This window comes from Chiloscyllium plagiosum, chromosome 24 (assembly GCF_004010195.1).
Source record: "Chiloscyllium plagiosum isolate BGI_BamShark_2017 chromosome 24, ASM401019v2, whole genome shotgun sequence".
NCBI lineage: Eukaryota > Metazoa > Chordata > Chondrichthyes > Orectolobiformes > Hemiscylliidae > Chiloscyllium > Chiloscyllium plagiosum.
Window position 1 is genome coordinate 55,827,189 of NC_057733.1, and position 9,908 is coordinate 55,837,096.

The 9,908-nt window shown below is 43.2% G+C and overlaps 1 protein-coding gene across 4 annotated transcripts in view; it reads left to right on the forward strand.

The window, feature by feature from the left end:
• Window positions 1–9,908, forward strand: part of LOC122562329 ((E3-independent) E2 ubiquitin-conjugating enzyme UBE2O) — a 161,442-nt gene that overhangs the window by 51,904 nt on the left and 99,630 nt on the right. For 3 of the 4 annotated variants that reach the window (XM_043715203.1, XM_043715202.1, XM_043715200.1), the window contains exons 6-7: window positions 4,082–4,156; window positions 8,020–8,163. In XM_043715203.1, coding sequence (XP_043571138.1) covers window positions 4,082–4,156; window positions 8,020–8,163 — 219 coding nt within the window. The remainder of the gene's footprint in view (window positions 1–4,081; window positions 4,157–8,019; window positions 8,164–9,908) is intronic. The other variant, XM_043715201.1, reaches the window with a different exon arrangement.

Sequence of the window (9,908 nt, forward strand, 5' to 3'; positions counted from 1 at the left end):
TGGTTGGTCCGGGTGTCCCAGAGGTGTTCTCTGAAACATTCCGCAAGTAGGCGGCCTGTCTTCCACCTATCGCATTTCCAACGCCCCTCCCCCAAGTCCCTCCTCCCTACCTTTTATCTTAGCCTGCTGGACACACTTTCCTCATTCCTGAAGAAGGGCTTATGCCTGAAACGTCGATTCTCCTGTTCCTTGGATGCTGCCTGACCTGCTGCGCTTTTCCAGCAATACATTTTCAGCTCTGATCTCCAGCATCTGCAGCCCTCACTTTCTCCTCGGTTTCATAAGCAGCCAATCAAACTGTAAACCACTGTGATCGAAGGATTCTCAGTCACCAAAATAAAATCGACATTGGATTGAGCTATTATTATGGCACGGTGGCTCAGTGATTACCACTGCTGCCTCGCAGCGCCAGGGACCCGGGTTCGATTCCAGCTTCAGGTGACCGTCTGTGTGGAGTTTGCACATTCTCCCTGTGTCTGCATGGGTTTCCTCCCACAGTCCAAAGGTCAGGTGAATGGCCATGCTAAATTGCCCATAGTGATAGATGCATTCGTAGGGAGTAGGGGAATGGGTCTGGGTGGGTTGGAAAATTTGGTGTGGACTTGTTGGGCTGAAGGGCCTGTTTCCACACTGTAGGGAATCTAATCTAATCACACTGGCTTAAAATATCTACATTTTGGTCTGGAAGCCATAAACTTTCCAAGTTGTCAAGACTCCATAAACTAACAGATTTTCTCCTTCAAGTTCAAACCTGACTGAGAATAAACATTGATATCTTGTGATTTACAGGCTTGGAATGATGCTGCCGAAACACCCTGGCTGTGGAGGTGAGATGAGTCCATTGCTAACACATGCATGCTGTATTGTGCCCAATAAAAAAAAAATTGCATTTATGTAAAACCTTTCATGATCCCAGGAAATTCCAAAGCAATAGTGAATAAGGTGAAGTCATGGTAGTGTGGGAAATATGGTGAAACAAACCAGAACTCGCTGTGTTTACTCAGCGAGTCGTGAGTTCATGGAATGCCCTGCCAATAGCAGTGGTGGACTCTCCCTCATTATGGGCATTTAAGCGGGCATTGGATAGGCATATGGAGGATAGTGGGCTAGTGTAGGTTAGGTGGGCTTGGATCGGCGCAACATCGAGGGCCAAAGGGCCTGTACTGCGCTGTATTCTTCTATGTTCTATGTTCTAAGAACAAGAAATGGCATCACCACAGGAAAGTACCCACGGAAACCTAAACCCATAAATAGAAAGCATACTACCAGTGCTTCACCGGAGGCTCACTGATGTTACCTAGTGTGGTGACAAAATGTCTGAAAATGAACCTTGCAGCTCAGTGAGGAAACTTACATTCAGAACCTCAACCTGAGCTACAAATCTTCTCAATACTCACAAACTTGTTCAACTAATCTGGAATTTCCCTATATTTTCCATCAACTTTAATGCTCACTTTGTTGAGTTTGTAAATGTTTCAATGAATATTTTAAAAATGTTTTTAGATCTCTCCCTCTTTTGTCATTCTTTGTTTTATATTTGATAGGCTATGCATCAGAATCAAATCTATCTTTGCACAACCGTTTACTTTTTTTTCTTTTAGTTTGATAGTATCTCTAACCTCTCTAGTTAACGACTGTATTAGGCAAGAACTTGGAGGCAGATGGTCGCAGGTAAAGGGGCGGCTGGAAAATGGGAAGCCTTCAGAAATGAGATAACGGGAATTCAGAGAAAGTATATTCCTGTTAGGGTGAAAGGAAAGGCTGCTAGGTATAGGGAATGTTGGATAACTAAAGAAATTGAGGGTTTGGTTAAGAAAATGAAGGAAGCAAATGTAAGGTATAGACAGGATAGATTGAGTGAATCCGTAGAAGAGTATAAAGGCAGTAGGAGGATACTTAAAAGGGAAATCAGGAGGGCAAAAAGGGGACATGGGATAGCTTTGGCAAATAGAATTAAGGAGAATCCAAAGAGTTTTTACAAATACATTAAGGACAAACTGGTAACTAGGGAGAGAATAGGGCCCCTCAAAGATCAGCAAGGCAGCCTTTGTGTGGAGCCTCAGAAAATGGGGGAGATACTAAACGAGTATTTTGCATCAGTATTTAATATGGAAAAGGATATGGAAGATATAGACTGTAGGGAAATAGTTGGTGACATCTTGCAAAATGTCCATATTACAGGTGAGGTAAGAACAATGACTGCAGATGCTGGAAACCAGATTCTGGATTAGTGGTGCTGGAAGAGCACAGCAGTTCAGGCAGCATCCGAGGAGCACCCTAACCCTAACCCATATGAGGCAGTGCTGGATGCCTTGAAATGGGTAAAGGTGGATAAATCCCCAGGACCTGATCAGGTGTACCCTAGAACTCTGTGGGAAGCTAGAGAAGTGATTGCTGGGCCTCTTGCTGAGATATTTGTATCATCGATAGTAACAGGGGAGGTGCCGGAAGACTGGAGATTGGCAAATGTGGTGCCACTGTTTAAGAAGGGTGCTGAGGACAATCCAGGGAACTATAGACCAGTGAGCCTGACGTCGGTGATGGGCAAGTTGTTGGAGGGAATCCTGAGGGACAGGGTGTACATGTATTTGGAAAAGCAGGGATTGATTAGGGATAGTCAACATGGCTTTGTGCATAGGAATTTATTTCTCTCAAACTTGACTGAGTTTTTTGAAGAAGTAACAAAGAGGATTGATGAGGGCAGAGCGGTCGATGTGACCTATACGGACTTCAGTAAGGTGTTTGACAAGGTTCCCCATGGGAGACTGATTAGCAAGGTTAGATCTCATGGAATACAGGGAGAACTCTCCATTTGGATACAGAACTGGCTCAAAGGTAGAAGACAGAGGGTGGTGGTGGAGGATTGTTTTTCAGGCTGGAGGACTGTGACCAGTGGAGTGCCACAAGGATCAGTGCTGGGTCCTCTACTTTTTGTCATTTACATAAATGATTTGGATGCAGGCATAAGAGGTACAGTTAGTAAGCTTGCAAATGACACCAAAATTGGAGGTGTAGTGGACAAGTGAAGGTTACCTCCGATTACAAGAAGATCTTGACCAGATGGGCCAATGGGCTGAGAAGTGGCAGGTGGAGTTTAATTCTGATAAATCCGAGGTGCTGCATTTTGGGAAAGCAAATCTTAGCAGGGCTTATACACTTAATGGTCAGGTGCTAGGGAGTGTTGCTGAACAAAGAGACTTTGGAGTACAGGTTCATAGCTCCTTGAAAGTGAAGTCGCAGGTAGATAGGATAGTGAAGAAGGTGTTTGGTATGCTTTCCTTTATTGGTCAGAGTATTGAGTACAGGAGTTGGGAGGTCATGTTGCGGCTGTACAGGACATTGGTTAGGCCACTGTTGGAATATTGCGTGCAATTCTGGTCCCTTATCGGAAAGATGTTGTGAAAGGGTTCAGAAAAGATTTACAAGGATGTTGCCAGGGTTGGAGGATTTGAGCTACAGGGAGAGGCTGAACAGGCTGGGGCTGTTTTCCCTGGAGCGTCTGAGGCTGAGGGGTGATCTTTTGGAGAGGTTTATAAAATCATGATGGCCATGGATAGGGTAAATAGACAAAGTCTTTTTCCTGGGGTCGGGGAGTCCAGAACAGAGAGCATAGTTTTAGAGTGAGAGGGAAAAGATATAAAAGAGACCTAAGGGGCAACATTTTCATGCGGATGGTGGTACATGTATGGAAGGAGCTGCCAGAGGATGTGGTGGAGGCTGGTACAATTGCAACATTTTAAGAGGCATTTGGGTGGGCATATGATTAGGAAGGGTTGGGAGGGATATGGGTTGAGTGCTGACAGGTGGGACTAGATTGGGTTGGGATATCTGATCGGTATGGATGGGTCGGACGGAAGTGTCTGTTTCCATGCTGTTCGTCTCTGACTCCATGACAGATGGTGGGGTCATTGCCTTGGATGTTTCTTACTTATTAGATTATACCTATTTTGTACATTCTGAAATGTTCTGTTAAATGTCTGCCCCTATATCTCAATTGAGATATTCGTCAACCTAGTTTTCCAGTTTACTTTAACCAACTTTGTTTCCATGTCCTCATAAATGCTCTTATTTAAATTTTAAGAAGTCTCTGACCTACTCGCCTGTCCCTCGAACCAAACTTAAAATTCAACCTGGTAGCCAAGACACCTTCAGCGAGGTAATTCATTAATCCTGTCTGTACCGCATTATCTGCTGTCTGGATCATGCTATTTTTATTTTTTTGGGGAAGCGATGGCCTGGTGATTATTATCATTGGATTGTTAATCCAGAGAGCCAGGTAATTTTCTAGGACCCAGGTTCAAATCCTACCACGGCAGATGGTGGAATTTGAATGCAATAAAAAGATCTAGAATTTGGACTTCTCTAATGATCATGAGACCATTGTCAATTGTTGGAAAAACCCATCTGGTTCAGTGCATTTTAGGGGAGGAAACTGCTTGTCTTACCTGGTCTGGCCTGTGTGTGACACCAGGCTGACAGCAATGTGTTTGACTCTTAACTGCCCTCTGGGTAATTAGGATTGGGCAATAAATGCTGCCCTAGCTTGTGGCACCAACATCCTTTAAAATAATTTTTAAAAAAAATACCCTAGAAACATTTGATGAATCCTCATTTAGGCAACCATTTGCTCACCCGACTTTTGCAGTCAATCTGTAGATTAGAACCTCCCATGATTATTGCTGTGCCTTTGTGACAAGCACTCATCATTTCTTCCTTTTTGCTGCACCATACAATGTGGTTACTGTTAGGGGACTGGCACAGCTTTACCAAAAAGTGATTGTTTAGAACATAGAACAATACAGCACAACAGGCCCTTCGGCCCACGATGTTGTGCTGAACATTTGTCCTAGCTTAAGCACCCATCCATGTACCTATCCAATTGCCGCTTAGAGGTCACCAAAGATTCTGACTCTACTACTCCCACAGGAAGCGCATTCCATGCCCCCACCACTCTCTGGGTAAAGAACCCACCCCTGACATCTCCCCTATACTTTCCACCCTTCACCTTAAATTTATGTCCCCTTGTAACACTCTGTTGTACCCGGGGAAAAAGTTTCTGACTGTCTACTCTATCTATTCCTCTGATCATCTTATAAAACTCTATCAAGTCACCCCTCATCCTTCGCCGTTCCAATGAGAAAAGGCCTAGCACTCTCAACCTATCCTCGTACGACCTATTCTCCATTCCAGGCAACATCCTGGTAAATCTTCTCTGCACCCTCTCCAAAGCTTCCACATCTTTCCTAAAGTGAGGCAACCAGAACTGCACACAGTACTCCAAATGTGGCCTAACCAAAGTCCTGTACAGTTGCAACATCACTTCACGACTCTTGAATTCAATCCCTCTGCTAATGAACGCTAATACACCATAGGCCTTCTTACAAGCTCTATCCACCTGAGTGGCAACTTTCAAAGATCTATGAACATAGACCCCAAGATCCCTCTGTTCCTCCACCTCGCTAAGAACCCTACCGTTAACCCTGTATTCCGCATTCTTATTTGTCTTTCCAAAATGGACAACCTCACACTTGGCAGGGTTGAACTCCATCTGCCACTCCTCAGCCCAGTTCTGCATCATATCTAAGTTCCTTTGCAGCCGACAACAGCCCTCCTCACTATCTACAACTCCACCAATCTTCGTGTCATCTGCAAATTTACTGACCCACCCTTCGACTCCCTCATCCAAGTCGTTAATAAAAATTACAAACAGTAGAGGACCCAGAACTGATCCCTGCGGAACTCCACTTGTAACTGGGCTCCAGGCTGAATATTTACCATCTACCATCACTCTGACTTCGACCGGTTAGCCAGTTTTCTATCCAACTGGCCAAATCTCCCTCTACCCCATGCCTCCTGACTTTCCGCATAAGCCGACCATGGGGAACCTTATCAAATGCCTTACTAAAATCCATGTATACTACATCCACTGCTCTACCCTCCTCCACATGCTTGGTCACCTCCTCAAACAATTCAATAAGAATTATTTTAATCATTTCTCATTTCTATCCAAACACTTTCCATATGTTGGGTTTTTGAACTTAGACCATCCTTCTCTATTGTCTTGATACCATTGTTAACTGACAGAACCACCCTTTCACATTTTCCCAGTCTCCTGTCATAAATGTCTTTTTTGCTCTGCAAGATTTTGCTCCCCATCCATATTATTCATATTGCAGCCAAGCCTCTAATAGCACCATTACTGTAGTGGTTTTTTCCCTATCTGTTCTTGATTTCTTCATTCACACTGGAACTGTGAAAATTAAAAGCCTCCTACAAAAACACTGAAGCTGTTCTTGGAATGTGACGGTGTTGACATTAATGACTAAGAGGAGCTTGGCACAAATAGTTCAAAATGGTGACAAACTGTCCATCACCTTGAGGCAGCATGGCAGCAAAGAAGTGAAGAAAAGGAATCCAAATGTACTCTGGATTCCACCAACCTTGGGACATGGCCTTGACCCTGAATAGATAATGCTGTTGAGTTGAAGGACAGTGGGTGGTAAACAGTGCTAAGCAAAGCTATAACTACAAGATCAGACCAAAGTTTTGCAGTAGTGTTGGTCATGTATTGAGAGCGAGCAGGATCATCCCAATGGCTAGAGTTACACCTCAACACATGATGGTTGTGGTCTTTCTGGAAATTGATCATCTCAGTCCCAGGGCATAATTACACTAGTTGTTTAGGCCATTGTTTCAGGCCTAACCAGTTTCACTAATGCCTTCCTCTCTAGCGTGTCAGATTTTGGAGATCTGTTATTACAGTGTATGGTGCCATTCACAACTTAGAAACAGAAGCAGTCTATGTTCATACGCAGCAAAACCTGGATAACATGCAGGCTTAGTCTGATAAGTGGCAAGTTGTGTCAACACCCAGTTCCTGGTAGTGATTATCTCTAATTTGAAAATATGATCATCTCGCCTTATATTGCTATTGCTGAATTCCCACATTATCAACATGTTGAGAGGTTACCATCGGCCAGATGGGTTAGGTGAATTGGCCATGCTAAATTGCCCATAATGTTAGGTAAGGGGTAGATGTAGGGGTATTGGTGGGTTGCGCTTCGGCGGGGTAGTGTGGACTTGTTGGGCCGAAGGGCCTGTTTCCATACTGTAAGTAATCTAATCTTAAAAAAAACCTCACCTACAAAGTTCCCAAAGCTTATCCACCATCTGCAACGATGGCATGTTCACAATTGCATGAACAAGTGTGGTCTGCTAACACTTAAGCTCAACATCATACAGGACAAAGCCCACTTGACTGGCACCCATCACCACAGTAAATATTTCTTTCTTTCAGCACCATGTCGGCAGAGCGCACTATATACAAGGTGCTCAATAGCAACTTGCCATGTTTTCTCCATCTGCACCTTCGAAATCCATGACTCCTACCACTTCTAGGAGAAAGTGAGGACTGCAGATGCTGGAGATCAGAGTCAAAAAGCATGGTGCTGGAAAAGCACAGCAGGTCAGGCAGAATCCGAGGAGCAGGAGGATCACGTTTCGAGCATAATCTCTTCATCACAAATAACGAAGAGCTTACACTTGAAACGTTGACTCTCCTGCTCCTCGGATGCTGTCTGACCGGCTGTGCTTTTCCAGCATCATACTTTTTGACTTCTAGAGACTGCAGATACATGGAAGCACCACTGTCAACAATTCTTCAAAGCTATGTGTCGCCCCGATTTGGAAATATATTGCCATTACTTCAGTGTCACTGAGTCAAAATCCTGGAAATCTTGGCATCTGCACTGCCTGTGTACGACAGTGGTTCAAGAAGGGAACTTTCCATCACCTTTTTATCAAGAGCTGTAAATGTTGGCCTTGGTAATGCCACTTGCATCTCATAAAAGAATAAAAGTAGATAAATCTTAAACTAATATATATTTGATCAAACACAAACAAATGTCTTTATGGCTGTACATTTTATGTTTATTTTAAAATATCTGGTTACAGCTAACGGTATGAATGTCTGCCGCAGATGGGGTTACCTTAATTTGCAGCCATGCTTTTCTGTTCTAGGGGCAGTTCTTCGATGAATCCTATGGGTTTTATCCAGGACAGATGTTGTTTGGAGCAGCTAAAGTTTTCTCCAACGTCCAATGGCTCTCTGGTGTTCGACCTGTACTGAGCAAAAAGAGCAAGTTTAAGGCGGTAGTTGAAGAGGTATTTTTAAAAATTTAAGAATCAAACCTGCGGTATTGCCTGTTAAATTACCATATTTTTAGAATTTCTCTGGGTCTTGCTCCAGTGCGATCTTGAGAGACCCCTCCCTAAGGGAAAGACCTCCATGTCTGTATCACAGGAGATGATGTAACCTGGCACATACAGGCAAAAGTGATCTGTTGACCTTTGAAATGGAATGGTTAATTTAATGTAATTTAGGAGTTTAATTAGGAACAATGTCTATACGTCTATTTAAATTGGCTGTGACTCTTGCTATAATATGCATACCTTCTGTGAAACTGTTTCTTAAGTATCTTGAAGAAATACTGATTTGCAAAGTTTATTCTAAGCTCTTGTTTTTGTGGTTACTATTGTAAAAAAACTTATTATTAACTAAAATGTTGTGAAGTTTTGCACATGCAGATCAGTTACACTTTGTTATGTGGGAATTGCTTTTAATATTGGGCCTGTTGAACTGTTCTGCTGTGGAAGACATAGCTGGATGAGGTTAGTGTTCTGTGGTTGAGAGCAGATGAACAGTGTGATGGCTGAAATATTCCTTTCCTGGATGGATACAAGTGATAAATGAATCCTGTTGTAGTATCCAATGGTTCAGAAGCTACGTAGACATTTTCTGAGTATCCTTTTATAGTGGATTTAAACAGAGGCATTATTGGTTTTTCAGTATCCGCTTCAGATACAATCAATACAAACAGGGATATTTCAAAAGACTCCTGCAGGTGAATGTGAACCTTATCCAGCCTCTTTCTAACCATTTGTATCCTCCAATTCCTTTCTCCCTCATTTACCTAACCTATTTCTCCTCGGTTCATTTGTTATTTGCTTCAACCACTTCAGAAGAGCTCTTCAGTCTTGCCCGTCTCCATATAAGTTTCTCCAGAATGTCCATTTAAATTTATTAATTCCTATATTTATATTTAGGCCTCTACTTAGAGTTGTAGAGTTAAACAGCCTGGAAGCAGGCTGTTCACCCCAACTTGTCAATGCTGACCAGGCTTCCGAAAATGAATTAGTTCTGTTTATCTGTGTTTGGCCCATATCCCCCTCAACCTTTCCTACCCATGTTCCTGTCCAAATGTCCTTTCATTGTCGTAATTGTACATACCTCTTCCACTTCCTCTGGCAGCTTGTTCCATTTGCGTATGCACCACTCTGTGGAAAAAGTTACCCCTTGGGTCCCTTTTTTTTTAAAATCTGCCCCACTCTCCTTAAACCTATACTCTCTAGATTTGGATTTCCCTACCTTGGGGAAGAGGCCTTGGTTATTTGTGTTATCTATTCCCGTCAGGTTTTAAACCTCTGAAAGGTTACCCATCAGCCTGCTATGCTCCAGGGAAAAAAGACCCAGCCTATTTGGTTCTGGGTAATGAACCAGGCTAGGTGTTAGAATTAGAGGTAGGTGAGCGCTTTGGGGACAGTGACCACAATTCGGTGACTTTTACTCTAGTGATGGAGAGGGATAAGTGTGCACTGCAGGGTAAGAGTTATAGATGGGGGCAGGGAAATTATGATGCGGTGAGGCATGATTTAGGATGTGCAGCTTGGAAAAGTAAGCTTCAAGGCAAGGGTGTAATTGATATGTGGAGCTTGTTCAAGGAGCAACTATTGAGTGTCCTTGATAAGTATGTACCCGTCAGGCAGGGAGGAAAGGGTCGGGTGAGGGAGCCGTGGTTTAATAAGGAATTGGAATCCCTTGTTAAATGGAAGAGGGCAGCCTATGTAAA